The sequence below is a fragment of the Anopheles aquasalis genome, chromosome 3 (genome assembly GCF_943734665.1).
Source record: "Anopheles aquasalis chromosome 3, idAnoAquaMG_Q_19, whole genome shotgun sequence".
NCBI classification, from domain to species: Eukaryota; Metazoa; Arthropoda; class Insecta; order Diptera; family Culicidae; genus Anopheles; species Anopheles aquasalis.
The window spans coordinates 36,801,564-36,815,798 of NC_064878.1; the positions used below are offsets into that span (position 1 = coordinate 36,801,564).

Sequence of the window (14,235 nt, forward strand, 5' to 3'; positions counted from 1 at the left end):
ACGGGTGTGGCAGACGTGAACGGTTTCATCGTGAACGAACTGGACATTGATCCCAACTCGATCGATACCTCCGAAGAGTTGATCGGTGCGATGAACAACCTCATTGAGATTGTGACGCTCTGCACAAAGGCACTGCTGCCGTTCAGCCCACCACTGTTGATGGTGCTTTGCGATACCGAATTTGCCCCCGGTCAGTGGCAACCGCTGGTCGACATTCAGTTCGGTGCGCCAAAGATCAGCACCGACAACTACTCACAGCTAAGCTTTGGTTCGTTGCTGCAGGCTGCATGTATCTTCACAAAGGTACTCAATCTGGTAAGTGTTTTGTTTTTGTGTACTACCTTTTTTATGATTTGGGTGATAATAATGATATCGTGATTTTCTCACCACCTCACAGCAACATTACGCCTTCTCCGAAACACCGCTAAATGTACTACCAACAAGCAGCAGCAAGCAGGCGGACGAAACGGATGCTACGACAACGATGGGGCTCATAGCGCGACAGTCGTTGCTTGGCGACAGCAACAGCCCAGCAGCGCAACGGGGCAAGCGTGGTATGCAGTTCACGAAAACGCTCTCGATGACGAGCGTGTCCAGCTATACGTCGACGAACGCAATCACCCTCTCGAACGAGCTGCTCACGCACCTCGACCCGAAACTGTGCATCTGTGGGCTAGAGTTTGTGCTCACGTTGTTGGCCTCGCAGAGTCTGCTCGCGCTGAAAAATATCAACTTGTCGCAACGTGAAAAGCAACTGATCAAGCGCGAGCTTAGCACGGAGTTATTGATTTTCCACGATTTCGTCAAACGGCGTATACTGAAGGACGCGAAGAGCATCTTGGTGCGCAAAAAGTACGGTCTTGTTCCGATCTACAACGAGGTGTGCCAGTCCGATTGCGCAGAGTACGTGGATTCCGAAGAAGATGAGGATCGTTCCACGGGTTCGTCGTCATCGAAAGGTGGAAGTGGGGGTGCGTTGCCTAGCAAGCGATTGTCGACTACCCACAGCTCGATGCACATCAATGTGGTGCGGAAAATGCATTTGCAGCAACAGCAATCGGCTGACACTGGCAGTCGTCCCTTGTCCACACCCGTACTGAAGGGAATCCTGAAACCGTCGCCACCTGCAACCTCCGTTAAGCGAGTAATGTTCGATGATGGTTTAGAGCAGCAGTCGAACAAGAGCATGGGTTACGCTGAACCGGAAGATGAACCAATCTTTTATGAACCACAGGAACCACACTACACCGGATTATCGCACGTCCAAATGGTGGAAGAAGACTATCTTCATCTTCTCTCGAACGTGCTGCTGATAGTGGGACAGAGTGAGAACTAATTACCCGCAAGCACATTGGGGGTCTGGTGTAAGAAATGGCACTACTACACAAACGGCTGAATTGTGTTTGCCAATATTTTTTTCTGAAATAAATGAACAAAACAACGAGAACAAATCATGCAAGTACTTTTCCTTTCATAATTTTTCATTTTCCATACTAATGTACATTTGTTTTCATAATTCTTCTTTTGTGTGTATTGTGACTGTGTTTCGCGCCGGTTGCTGCGTATTTGAGTTGTTTGTAGTTGTTGCAAATTGAATATTAGGGATTTTATTGTTAATTTAAACGGATAGCAGTAGTACTGATTGAGATTGGGTTTCCTTCTCTCTCTCTCTGTTTTGTTTCCTAAATCTATCGCGTACGCGGACCACAACCCGGTGCTCTCGCGCTCTTTCTGTGTTTGCTCGCTGTGTTGCCCCTTGTTTATCCACCGCGTGTCTTCTCTCGGTTTGCCATCGCTGAGCCGCTAAGTTGCTACTAGTTTCATTCATCATTTCCTACGCGCTCCTTTCGAATAACTATAGATCCTCCCAATCGATCCGCATTTGTAATAATCTAAGAAAAAGTGTACGACGTACCCCTTCCGGTTCCCCAATTGAGTTTGGGATACTAGGCATGTTTTGCAAGAGAATTGGATAAAATCCTTAAGCAAATGTTACTACTTATATCGTGTGAGTGTTTTTTCGTGTGCTTATTCACGCGTTTTGATAGAGGGCTTAGAGATTTGCCAAAAAAATCCGCCACAAGCCCAGGCGGCTCACTTCCTATGCTGTCACAACAACAAATGCATGAAATAAAACTTTGATTTAACGAAAGAAAGTTTACAAGGCTAGCGGCTGGGCGCATTTGAAAGTGGAGACACACCGGAACGCCTAAAAAACCGAACTCATTCTTGTAAGTTTAAAGCTCTCCTTTTCTTCATTCCCAATGTCTATACCGTTTGCTTATGACAAATGAAACAAACAAAACTTTAGCTGAATTTTCATATCATTCACCGATCATTCTTAATCTTCGATATTTCGCAATCCCATTAGCGGCACCGGTTACTTGGATGACTTACGCTCTACCATCCATGAGTTGCGCTGATGATGATGGTTCCATATCCCCGCTAAGTAAGCTCCGAAACCATCCAAGCAGCGAATGCCAAGCTTTGTTATTCCTGTGTGTCTCATGATGACGAAATCCTAAAAATTAAAAAAAATGGTATTATTTGTTTTCAATGTTCTAGATAATAATTTTTTATACGTGGTTTTTAGTATAACAGCAAATATTATGCAATTCTGAGATGATGTTCCTTAATAGTTTAGTGTAAGAACGTATGCACTCTCATTTCTCACTATCGCAATCGCACTGTGATAAGCGTGTTCTATTTTCGACAAGCATGTTGTTTCTTCGCCTTACCACGGTATTGACCTGTCGTAGGTCTTCACTTACATATGAACCATCCCGTTACTTAAGTTATGGCCTCTTTCTGCATTTTTAATTGGATTGCAACCGTGAACGTAAACAAGCGGAGGAAAACGAGTGTTTGGAAGAAACCAGCGAAATAATTTGAATGGTTTGATACCTTTTTGTATCCAGGGTTTTCCATCTTCTAATGCGAATGACGACAGCCTTATTGATTAGGCGCATCGAAGAATAACAGACGCCCAAGGGATTACAAGAAAAAAATAACATCAAAAGCATATTCATGTTAAAATAATTCGTTCGAATTCTATTTGAACAATAGAATCGCATTCAGAGCCATCGCGATGCGGTAGATGGCAACGAATGTTCGAGAAGCGAGCATTTCTTTTTTTCCTTTTTGTCGAATTCTCACAAAGCCGTCCGAGCACGCTGCGAGATCAATTTCCTAACGCATCTCAGCTGATCGATCGAAGTTAAAACCGAAGAAGCATGGAAGGGGAATGTTTGGTGTATGGGCCTTGATTTGCGGAGTAATGGTAAACCGTAGACGATAGATACCTTGAAATTGAGCTCTCTCGTGCCCTCCTTTGTTGTACATTAGCGATGGTCTGCTAGGATGATAGACGGCAACGGAAGATATGTTCTCCCAGGCTTCCCGTACGATGTCACCGCCGCCCCGTTCAAACGGGAATCCTTTCTTATCTTTCATCGTGCCTAGGACATGCCGACAGTTTCTGCAGGTTTGAAGATTCTAGCTTTTCATTATACACTCTCTTAACACACGCACAAAAACAATAGATCGCGCTGATGTTTGCGGTTCTGCTCTCTCTCTCTCTCTCTCTCTCTCTGAAGCCTTTAGGTTGGTGGAGGATATGCGACGAACTTTGAGAAACGGTTCGACAGCGGCGGCGGCGGCTGTTGCTGTGAATGCGGCTGCGGCTACTACGGCGTGTAGTTTAATCGTGCACGGCGTACGTTCTTGTCGGGCATTTTAAAGTAATCATAGTAATCGATAGAGGGGAACAGGGGGGAGAGCGGAGGGGACTGGGGGGGACAAACGAATCGATGCTCCGCCGCCCTCTTAATTGTCGACGTTCGCGTACCGCTGTGTCCACTCTTTCGCATTTCTGATTGCTTCGGCTTCGTTCACCTTCCACAGTTCCGCCACATCGTTGGCCAACGGATCGTCTGGGTTGGGGGCGCTGAGCAGCGCCTGAATCGAGAGCAGCACCGTGCGGATTTGCAGCGCCGGGCTCCATTTGTCTTTTAAAATGTCCAAACAGATCCGCCCGAGACGGTCGATGTTTGGATGATAGATCTTTGTTATGAATCGCACCTTCGGTGCAGACATTGGGTAGTCCTCGGGGAGGAACAGCTCGAGCTTAAACAGGCCACCCTCGAACGGCGAATCTTCGGGGCCGAACACGATGACGTGAAAATAGCGTGCATTCTGATCGTCTGGTATGGCGCTGATACCGGGCACGGGCTCCTGCATCAGACGTTGCGTTTCTTTAATTATTCTACGCGGCAGAGCAGCCATATTTGTTGGATTATTTCGCTTCCTGGCGCCTTCGCTACGCTATTTCGTTCTGCGGGAGACCCTTCTACCGTAAACCCGCTGCCAATGGCTCCTTGCCGATGAAAACTCTACGGATGGGTTGCCTGTTTTGCCACCACGCTCCTCCTTCTCCCGGTTCACCGGTTGGCGTTTCGAGCACGACCAATTCTTGGACAAAGCACGATGCTCCAGAGTGTTCTCTGCTGTGCGGAACCACCTTTCTGCTTTGCTAGCGGCACGGCACTTTTTTGCTGGTTCGTTCCGGGACGGCTGCCCTTTTGCGGTCGATACGATCGATCGCTAGCAACGACACTTGCACTCGGTGATCAGTGGGCGATGACCACGAAATCGATAGATGACGAAGTTTTCCTCGGTAATCGCGCTAGCAGAAACACAAAAATTTTCACGGCGACGACGGGCTTTTCTGCGCTGGCCAAGGGAACGAGAAAGCAACGACGAAACGAGCGAGAAAGGAAACCGTGGCTGAGCAGCAAAATTTTACGTCACAATTTGAATAGTTAGTTTATGCTGGCCAGGTTCCGCGCTCCAGCAGCCTTTAAACGACCATTTTCCGCTGGTTTCCCAAAGTTTTCTCATGATTTTGGTTACAAATTGCGTCCTTAACAAGCAGGAATGATTGGAATGGAATAAATCCGATTCCGGACTGTGACCGATTCCGCCGTTCCTTTCGGATTTCTTTTGCTGGGTCGATTTAGTGCTTCAAGTGCCTCGCGTTGTCCAGAACCAAACCTAGCAATCCGTTTTTTAAAGGTTGCTTAGCAACCCTTTTAAATGCGCAACTTTCCAAAGATGTAGTAAAGGAAGCTTTCTTCAAATCGGGTCGTACAAACGGAGCATGCATCGTTCGTTGTCCACCGGAATCGCCTTACAGTCGGGAGTTTGAACGGCGTATGGGAGCGCATCGATAACACGTGGTACCAAAGCAAACATCACACGACATCTTCTGGTGGTGAACAATTGTGTTTATGCAAAGCAGAAGATCCATTCAAGATCAAGCGAAGGCGTTTGGCTAGTGTATATGTTTCTTTTTCCAGCAATTCGGCATAATTTGTTGCTTGGTTTATTAATAAGCTTATTCTAAATTTTTCATGTCATTTCACGTTTTCATACTTCGCTTTCCAGCGATATTCTGTGATCTGCGCTATCTGCGATCTACCACTAATCTTAAGATACTTAAATCGGGCAACAGAAGATTCCGCTGCATTAGGCCGAAAACTTTAACTGTTTTACTCTTTCTAAATTTCAAGTAACTAATGTTTCATTTACGCCTTTCTTCTTTGAGGGACTAAGTGAAAGAAAAATCCATTCAACAAATTCTCTTCTTTTGCATTTCAAAGCGAAATGAGTTTACCCTACCGCTACCAGTAGCACCTAAACGGTTCTCTCCTATGACGGTTACATTCATGGTACATGCCACTAACAATTTATAGCCATCAGAGCCCGACGGAAAACTATCGTAACGCTCATATTCTAAAACATATCATATCTCTGGATATGATTGTACAGCATGCAAATTCCGGAACATTCAATCTGGGGAACCTTCTCTTCAGTCCGGCGAAGTTAAAGATCGAAGGCAACATTTTCCCGATTCCGCCACATTCGGTGCACACTGCCGTATTTTTCCGGATTCCACGAGCAGATTTAGCTGATACTAGTTCGGCACGATGGAACTGTAGTGTGTGTAAATGTAACAGCGGTAGATTCACATGCAGAAAACTAGATGCACTGAAGAGCCCTCCTTCCAGTCCAAGAACTTCAAGGTGTCTCAGATGCGACAACGCCTTCAAAAATTTACCGGGTTCATATTGGGTTCCATTATAACCAGTAAACTTCACCAGCAGTTCCTTCAAATGCGCTGCGCCGCTGATTATAGTTTTAATCATGCTTTCTTCGTTCTTATGATTAATAATCACCTTCAAGTTTTTAATTGATTTGGGAAGTTTCAGAGCAGTTCTTACTTGCAAACCCAGCTCTATCTGCTCTATCTGGGTTAAGCTTGTGCAATCTAAAGCCGAATCTTGCTCTGAGAGCAAACCGCAAATTCCAAGGCTTCGAAGATGGGTTAGTTTTTTCAGATTAGACATATTGAACACATTGCAATGACTCATTGGCGCTTTGAAGGTAAACTCCTTTAGCTTTGCACATAGCTCACAGATTGCAATAAAAATTCTTTCTTCAATGGCATTATACCATATCATTTTCTCAATGTTTTTTAGTCGTCGAATGATGTGTATGATAACTGCTGTCGATAACGGCATTGGCTCTTCCACTTCTTGTACTATTAGTTCCTTCAGCTTATCGAGCGCATGTGACTGGGTGCATTCATCTGGTGTATTCAATGCGTACAAATAACCTTTGAGGGATTCCAACTGTGGCATATCCACCCAAACTTTAAATTTGCACATGAATGTAAGACTTCTAATCGAATTACTGCGAAGAGTTGCTGTGATGCCTTGATGATCTTGTTCACAGATATCGATTAACTGAAGCGACCGAAGCTTAGTCATCTGTGGTATTGCCTCCGCTATCAAAGTAACCAGGGAGGCTATAGACTTCTTCTTGGCCTTATCCGTAAAAACGATCTCCAGTGAGGTGAGATTGTTCATAAATTTGCGATAAATAGTTTTCCATGTCGACGGAATTGCTTGATCGCGTACTTTCCACACGACGTGTCTGTAACAACGTTGCGACTTAGTCACAACACGCCAGTTCGATCCCATAACTTTCAGGGCAATTCTGAAATCATAGTTGCTCCTAAATATTATACCGTTCCATCGACGGCATGTTACGCTAGAGCGAATTACATCGCGAATAGGCAGCCGGTCGAAGATCATGCACATCACCTGCCGAAGATCATGCACATCAAGAGTAAAACGTTAAGAGCATCCCGAATGCAGTAGAACCTGCGCATAGCGCTTGCTTACCTCGTCGGGCAGGCTATTGATGGTAGTTTCTAAACTGGGTCTGGCTTTTTTGCATGGGGGCGACATGTTTCACAAAATAATTACGGACAAAACACGACGATTACTAAACGGCAGCCTCGTTTCGGCGAATTTGCGCGATTCTTGTTTTTTCTTGTCTGCCAACAAAATTTGTCTGAGCAGCAAAATTTTACTACAAAATTCGAATGATTGGTTTATACTGGCCAGGTTGCGCGCTCCAGCTGCCTTTAAACTACTATTTTCCGTTGTTTTTCCAAATAATTCTCATGATTTTGGTTGGAAATTGCGTTTTTAACATGAAGGAATGAGTTTTTATGCTTTTGTCTGTTTGATTTACACATTTCCGTCTAGTTTTCGAAGGGACTGACCTTAACCGATCGTTACCATCACGTTCCTCAAGGGAATCGAATGAAAAAAAAAAAATAACAAAGTAGGTGGTAAACAACGATTTCAGGAAGGATTTCTGGTCGGAGCGAAGTGACGATGCAACCTGGGAATAGGTAATTCCGTCGCAAACAATTCCAATGCCTAGAAGGTGTCCATCGCACAGAAATGGCAGCCCTTTTTGCTGCCGCCCGACCCGTGGCGGTCCGAAGTGTTTCCAACAGCGTGCGGCTTGTGGGATGCCACCGGAACAGCAGTAACATTAGCGCGATCGATTCCTTTATCAGTGACCTGGTGGATAACAAGAAGCTGAAATGGAAAGTACTCAACAGTCGACATCGGAATGGTCAGGCGAAAGCCGTGGAAGAGCTACCAAAGGAAACCACAGTGGACCGAGATGGACCTGCTCCAGCCCAACGGACTTCATTTAACTTGAGCGGACTCTTCACCGAGCTCACCCAAAACCCATTGGTGGTCAATATTAGCTCGATGGATGTTCCGCAGGTGGACCATCTCATTGAGACGGCTTTGGCGGAACAGAATGAGGGAGACGTGAAGCTTCTGCTGGAACAAATTGTCCAGTACCGGAAGATTCCTTCAATGAAGGTTGTGGACAAAGTGTTACGGCATGTAGCCGACTTGGCTGAAACGGACAAGCTGGCAGACTTAATCGAACTCTTTGCTAGCCGTTCCATTGGCAAGGATGCCACACCGGTGCAGAAATTCGACCACTACAAAGCATTGTGCCTGTGGAAGGCAGGCAATACACTGAAATCCTTGGAATCGTTTCGGGAAATCGCAAAAGGCAGCCCGAGGCCTGAGGATCTATTCCTGGTTGATCAAATCTTGCGCGAACTGATCGATGAAACGATCGGCAAGAAAAGTGAAGCCGTTTTGCTAGCTGTGATGGGGCTCTGTGAGTACTGCCTAACGGAACTGCGTCACGAATTTCCCATCTGCTACGTGTGGGAGAAAAGCTTTCACAGTACCTGGCACAGCGATCAAGAGGCAGCGCGGACTTTGTTCGATCGACATGTTGCTCTCAGGGTGGCCATCAGTAAAAGGTAAGGTTACTGCGCGAGTTTTGTTAAACACATAATCAACATTTGTTTCTCCTCCACAGAGTGAGCAACCTTTGTTATAAGCTGTTATATGATAACAACGTGGAAAAAGTCTACCAACTGATGGAACACTTTCTGAAGCACAACATGAAGCCGGAATGTACCCATATACTTATTCGTTTGTTCGATTATCAGTGTAAGGGAACGATAGAATCTGAAGCAAACGAAAAAAATGCTTATTCTGTTGCGTACAAATGTGTTGCAGATTGGAGGAAAAACCTGAGAGGATGTTCGGAAATCATGCAGAATGCCGTCGATCTTGACATCTCTCTGCCGGAGCTGTACAATCGTCGATTACTGGAGCTACTGCTGGGCCGCGCTTCGTTAGATCCATCCGTTACCGGGGCATCGAAAAAGCCGATTGTACCGAAAACAAGAAAATACGAACTCAAGTTCTAGATATAGCAAACGTAACCTTGCGGTGTTTGGACGATGTTGGTGAGCTACGTGTAAGCTACCTCGCTAGTCTGTTAATGGTGTGTTTGGAAAAGTTTTAAATAGAGTAGAAGACAAACCTAATATCTGGAGTTTACTCTAAACCATTGGTCCAATGGTTGCTGCGATATATTACGGTGTATTGACTATCATCTCTTAACCATGTAGGAAAACTAATCCTGAGTTGGTTCAACGTTGACTGCTGAATTCAACTTCATTTCAGTTCCCGGGTACTATTTCAATTCCAAGTTCCTTCCGCAATTCGGTTACATCCTGTTCCCATCGTTTCTCCCAGAAAACTGTCATCAATGGCTTGATGCGTGCTCCTGTCCTAAGAGCCCACGGTAAGTACGTATGGAGGTAGTTTTGCCGTTGTCTGGAACGGGAATCGTTAGAGTGTCGTTAATGGAATTTCGCAAACCACTCATTTGCATAAGCTCTTACTTGGGGCGTAATCGAAAGGCACCGAAAATTGCACCTCCGTAGCACATCGGAAGGCCCGTGTTGATTGCTTCTACCCATTTGACCGCGACCTCACCCAACATGTTGGTGGGCATATCGAGGATGGCGTGAACCATATCGTGTGTTTCCCGATAGCGTGTCATTATATAGGCCAGCTCAGGATCTTCGAGAAATCGTACTTCCATCCGTGAATCCGGAGTAATGTTCTGTTTGGATAAAACAACAATTAATAAGCATCACAGCGGGAAACCCTCGGGATTTTCCACTTACATTCTTTTCCATGAACGTCACATATGAATGTCCGAAAGAGTTTTCCGGAAGCTGTTTTAGTAGTTCCATGTTGATGGTGCGAGTGTTAATGCGTGGTTTTTCTGCCAGAATCTCTCTTCCTTCTTCGCTGCTCTCCATTGTACGTTTTATTTGCTCCAACGCTTCGCGGCCCGTAGTTTCCCCCAAGCAGGCGATCATATCATGTCTTTTGCCGTGAGAATTTATCAGTTATTTACTTAACGTGCGACTGAAAACATTTACAACCATTCAATATTACCTTCGTGGGTCTACCAGAGCGGCGATCGAACTTCCGGCGCTCAAGATGAATCGCTGAAGATCGCTCACCTTGATGCGATTCTGCAGAAACTCGCGCGTAAATTCGTCCATCGTTTGCTCCGTCGGCGGTTGCTCATCCACCGGTAGTGTGCCGGTTTGTCTCCATGGTAACGATGTTGCCACCGCGCGATATGGCATGAGATAACGGCGTAAAATAAGCTGTCTGCGCAACATGCCCAATAATTGTCTTGACCTGGTTAAATTAGAATGAGTAATAATAATGGAAGTTAATTAAAGCGACAGCAGTTTATCGCAATTAATTCGTTTATTAATCTACTATCAATCCTAAGTAAATGAAGAGGTATACCTGTATGCAATAACACGCATTAAATTAAATTCGGTGTGTAGTCGCAGCCAATAAAGCTAAACGGAAAAGAATTGTGGTAACAAAAATAACAAGCGATAAACAGCCCATCATTATTTCCACCAATTATCCCGCGACCTTGAAGCAGCGAGCTTACGTCATAGAATCAATAGAACCAAGGCACGGGGTTCCTCAATCAGCTATAACATAATGGCCTGAGAGTTAGCGGTCGTCAAGTCATTACAAAAGCGAAGCTGGAAGCAGGATAAGGTCACAGCTAACCAGTTTTAAAATCGTCCGTGATTCTCATGCTGGATGATCAAACAGATGACGATGATACATTTGTGTCGTGTCATTGAACTTCGGGTCAAAACAGGCCATGGTCATTATGCTGAGATCGCCCCTTCTCTACCGCGGGTCCATGGAGTGATTTTTGTAGCATAAAACCAAAAAATGTTTCAACTAAAAATGGTTTAAAGTCTAACCGATTTAGTAATTTACGATGAAGATACTACTTCATTGTTGAAAACAAAAGTGAAGCACTAGCCTGTTTAAATAGCAGTGAAACAAGCAAAATCGTTTGAAAAGCAAGGCTGTGATGATTTTGCAATGGTCTGGAATTCAACAGCAACCTTGAAAAAGGGTTTCACAATTTGTTTGGTAGAAAACATCAAAAAATCGCAAAAAACAAAACGTGTCCCTTTCTGCGTACGTCGAACAGCCACAAGAGCAACACGCCGCATGACCGTGACACTAAAACGCGCCGAAGGAAGCTGCTGAATATGAAATTAGTTTTTCGATGCCACAGGTTATTACGATACACCCGCTTGCCGCTTGCCGAAAAATGACTGATTTTTCGGTTATCGATTGATTTATTTTCGAAAGATACTCCACATTGAATGCTGGGTATTACCGTGATCTGCTGCATTGTAATTTACAAGATGATTGCAGATGATGTTTCGGTTTGTTTCTTTCTTCACTAGAGTACGAAGACACAAGTCAAACATTAAACAATAACTTTAGCGATTTGTATTGAACGCCGGATGCGTTTCTCGGTTTCATTAAAAACTCACAATTCTCTCGGTTCGGTTTTCACACTACAGCTAACGTAAGCGGTAAAACTGTACAGAACGGGATGGTACAAATTGATTGTTTTTCTATTCTTCTTCTTCGATGAATTTAATATCTTCCCGGCTTAGTGTTTTCGTGGCCTACTATGACAAGAACGGTTGCAGTGAGTTGCAGGGTAAAACGAAACAAGCTACAGTAGCCGTGCCGTGAGCCATTTCGTTTTTTTCCTTTGATCTATTACTATACACACTATCCTCACGGTTCGGTGATGGACTAATCTGGGCTTCTTCACAGGATGCACCGTTTTTTTCCATTCTTTTCCTAATAAATAGACAGCTTCTTCCTCGTTGTCCCGCCTATCTTCTGACCCTTTGGCTTCATTTGTTTTGTCAGATCACGCCGGAGCGCACCGCTCGGAAATCTATCTCAAACGTTATCAATCCGACCACTAGCCGGAAGCAAACGCTCTTTGTCGGTTGTGGAGCCATCGGAACTGCCGCTCGACTTTTTGCGAAAGGTAACGTAGGTGTAGAGCAGGCTTCCCGCTATGCTAATGTTCAGGCCGATGGCATTAAGCCACGAAAACACATAATCGTCACTGATAAACATGCCAATGTAGGTGACACTGATGTTCTTGAGGCAACCGACGATGGTCGTCGTGAGGGCGGAGTTGTGCTGCGTGCACAGGATGATGCTGTAGGTCAGGATGAATCCCATCACGCAGGAAAGCAGGAACTGAGTGAGGAACAGTGGATCACCCCATCCTTCGTACAGCCAGGCTCGTTCGAGATCGCCCACTAGCCACGTGCCCAGGATCGCGGGAAGCATCATGAAGAGCGAGTTGTAGTACATGAGCCCGTACTTGCCCATGTCGGCTGTGTCGAGTTTCTTCTTCATGTACACACCGTTGGCCGCCGACAGTGCGTTAGTGATCATCACGTACAGGTAGCCGTGCATGTTGAAGGACAGATCATCGACCGCCGCCAATATAGCTCCGCCGATCATCGCCACAACGCTTACTTTGACTGAGAACGAGGGCCGGATACCGAGCACGGCAAGCTCGAGGAGCATGGTCATAAGAATGGAAAATCGCCGAAGCGCCGCAAACATGGGAAGGCTGAGCGCTTGTGTTCCACCCAGTCCGAACATCATGTTGCCAAGATAAATCAACGGCAGGGGGAATATCCGCCGCGCAATGTCGAGGCTGAAATCTGGATACTTGACGATGCCGAGTCGCTTGGCAACGAACAGTACTACGATGCTGGCTGTGAGCTGACCAAGGCTGAGCACCAGAAACGAGGGAAACCGATAACTGGTCAGGACGGCCTTATTAACGACCGTGATGAGGAACGACGATAGACCGTAGAACAGAGCGCTCGACAGCTTCAGGAACTGTGTACCGTCTACGCCGCCCATGCCGCTTGCCAGATATGATATTAACGAGCGCATTTTGGAACGAATTACGATAACGTCGAAACAGTGCTTATGCTAGCCGTCCGGTGCAAAGGTTGCGCTACGACAGGCCCGGCGGTTTGTGAGATTCGGGTTCGGGTGCTTATCACTGCGGGCTGAAGGATAGCGCTCGGAATGGTGCAGCCGTTCCGATACCGATGGTGTGCAGTAGAACAGGATGTTACTGCCCTCGGCGCCGGATTAAACGTTGTTTTTCCAACAGATTTCTCGCAAGGAGACCGATGCAGCATTCTTCTCGCAGGTTGTACGTCACGGGATTCGTCATGCCTGTTGCTGGCCACGGATCACACGAGGTGCTTAATGCCACATCACTACGGAGAACACGGGATTATTGCCAGTCAATCACTTCAAAATCAACGCCGGGATCTTTGTTCACAGATTATCATCCCTAGCGCTCTTGGCCGCACTTGTCCACACATTCCCCACTCCTGCCCGTCCGCCCACCCACCCACTTTTGACAGTTCACCCAAAAAACCCAAACAACTTGGAATTGGCAAATCTATCGAGCATGGACCTCGTTCAGTTGCTATTTCCGGCAACTAGCACCGACAGTGGTGCAAAGTGTGTCAGTGGGCCGCTCGCTTGAATTCGCGGTTGTTTGGAATTCGCTGTTTTTTGTGCCTCTCCTGGCGGTTTTCCTCAAAAGGACACACATTTTCGAATCCATTGCAACCTGATTCCTGATTGATTTTGTTTCTGTTTTATTCACTAATTCACGATTCAATTCACAAGATGTTCCGCCTCGAAAGCGAGAGGCCTGTTTGACAATTCTCGTATGGAATTGCGTGATTTCGAACAATCACCTCCTTTTTCCTTAATCTGGCCACAATGCACGGACATCCGCTTCACAATCACCAGGAGGAATCCTTTTGCTTGATTTATAAATGGTACATACCTTGTCTCGATGCAAATATCCGCAGAAAAAACAGATTTACGAGCCGCACTTTTCGCTGTTCGAGAGGGATTGTTTACAAAATCCGTGAAGAGGGGCTCATTTCACGCACTGTAGCCAGGGCTAGCCGGGAATATCCGAGGGTATCCGGAAGTAGCCGGTTTCAAACTTTTTTTTTGCTTATTTCATTAAAAATGCTCATTTTTTGCTTATTCAATTAAA

General features: G+C 45.7%; 5 protein-coding genes across 6 annotated transcripts in view; 2 read left to right on the plus strand and 3 right to left on the minus strand.

Annotated features, from left to right (window-relative positions):
- The window catches only part of LOC126574134 (nucleoporin Nup188), a 6,535-nt gene extending 5,087 nt beyond the window's left edge, over nt 1-1,448 (plus strand). The window contains exons 5-6 of the mRNA XM_050234129.1: nt 1-315; nt 398-1,448. The exon at nt 1-315 is cut by the window's left edge and continues 72 nt beyond it. Of these exons, the coding sequence (XP_050090086.1) occupies nt 1-315; nt 398-1,336 (1,254 nt within the window). The 3' untranslated portion in view covers nt 1,337-1,448. The remainder of the gene's footprint in view (nt 316-397) is intronic.
- A 15-nt stretch (nt 1,449-1,463) lies between these two features.
- Nucleotides 1,464-4,732, minus strand: LOC126574151 (ubiquitin-conjugating enzyme E2 N). The gene is made up of 2 exons (XM_050234171.1): nt 3,303-4,732; nt 1,464-2,521 (listed from the first exon to the last, which is right to left on the minus strand). The coding sequence occupies exon 1, from the start codon at nt 4,282-4,284 to the stop codon at nt 3,826-3,828; it is 459 nt and encodes a 152-aa protein (XP_050090128.1). The 5' UTR covers nt 4,285-4,732; the 3' UTR covers nt 1,464-2,521; nt 3,303-3,825.
- A 2,957-nt stretch (nt 4,733-7,689) lies between these two features.
- On the plus strand, nt 7,690-9,289 carry LOC126574142 (uncharacterized). The gene is made up of 3 exons (XM_050234160.1): nt 7,690-8,713; nt 8,773-8,906; nt 8,976-9,289. The coding sequence occupies exons 1-3, from the start codon at nt 7,818-7,820 to the stop codon at nt 9,167-9,169; spliced, it is 1,224 nt and encodes a 407-aa protein (XP_050090117.1). The 5' UTR covers nt 7,690-7,817; the 3' UTR covers nt 9,170-9,289.
- A 2-nt stretch (nt 9,290-9,291) lies between these two features.
- Nucleotides 9,292-14,135, minus strand: LOC126574145 (ubiquinone biosynthesis protein COQ4 homolog, mitochondrial). Of its 2 annotated transcripts, XM_050234163.1 has the most exons (6): nt 11,651-11,677; nt 11,491-11,556; nt 10,215-10,466; nt 9,938-10,142; nt 9,650-9,873; nt 9,292-9,581 (listed from the first exon to the last, which is right to left on the minus strand). In XM_050234163.1, the coding sequence occupies exons 3-6, from the start codon at nt 10,445-10,447 to the stop codon at nt 9,425-9,427; spliced, it is 819 nt and encodes a 272-aa protein (XP_050090120.1). In that variant the 5' UTR covers nt 10,448-10,466; nt 11,491-11,556; nt 11,651-11,677; the 3' UTR covers nt 9,292-9,424. The 2 variants fall into 2 exon arrangements, with proteins under 2 accessions (XP_050090120.1, XP_050090121.1); XM_050234164.1 differs by lacking the exons at nt 11,491-11,556; nt 11,651-11,677 and adding an exon at nt 14,017-14,135.
- LOC126574143 (UDP-sugar transporter UST74c) lies at nt 12,064-13,550 on the minus strand. The gene has a single exon (XM_050234161.1). It carries the CDS (start codon nt 13,095-13,097, stop codon nt 12,075-12,077), a length of 1,023 nt encoding a protein of 340 aa, XP_050090118.1. The 5' UTR covers nt 13,098-13,550; the 3' UTR covers nt 12,064-12,074.
- Nucleotides 14,136-14,235: the final 100 nt, after the last annotated feature.

Bases quoted from the DNA above. Each gene is read 5' to 3' on its own strand.
- LOC126574151 (XM_050234171.1), bottom strand. From the start codon at position 4,284: ATGGCTGCTCTGCCGCGTAGAATAATTAAAGAAACGCAACGTCTGATG.
- LOC126574142 (XM_050234160.1), top strand. From the start codon at position 7,818: ATGGCAGCCCTTTTTGCTGCCGCCCGACCCGTGGCGGTCCGAAGTGTT. The intron at 8,714-8,772 runs GTAAGGTTACTG...TCTCCTCCACAG, and splicing joins AGGGTGGCCATCAGTAAAAG to AGTGAGCAACCTTTGTTATA. The intron at 8,907-8,975 runs GTAAGGGAACGA...AATGTGTTGCAG, and splicing joins TCGTTTGTTCGATTATCAGT to ATTGGAGGAAAAACCTGAGA.
- LOC126574145 (XM_050234164.1), bottom strand. From the start codon at position 10,447: ATGTTGCGCAGACAGCTTATTTTACGCCGTTATCTCATGCCATATCGC. The intron at 10,143-10,214 runs GTAATATTGAAT...TCACGGCAAAAG, and splicing joins GCTCTGGTAGACCCACGAAG to ACATGATATGATCGCCTGCT. The intron at 9,874-9,937 runs GTAAGTGGAAAA...TTATCCAAACAG, and splicing joins TGACGTTCATGGAAAAGAAT to AACATTACTCCGGATTCACG.
- LOC126574143 (XM_050234161.1), bottom strand. From the start codon at position 13,097: ATGCGCTCGTTAATATCATATCTGGCAAGCGGCATGGGCGGCGTAGAC.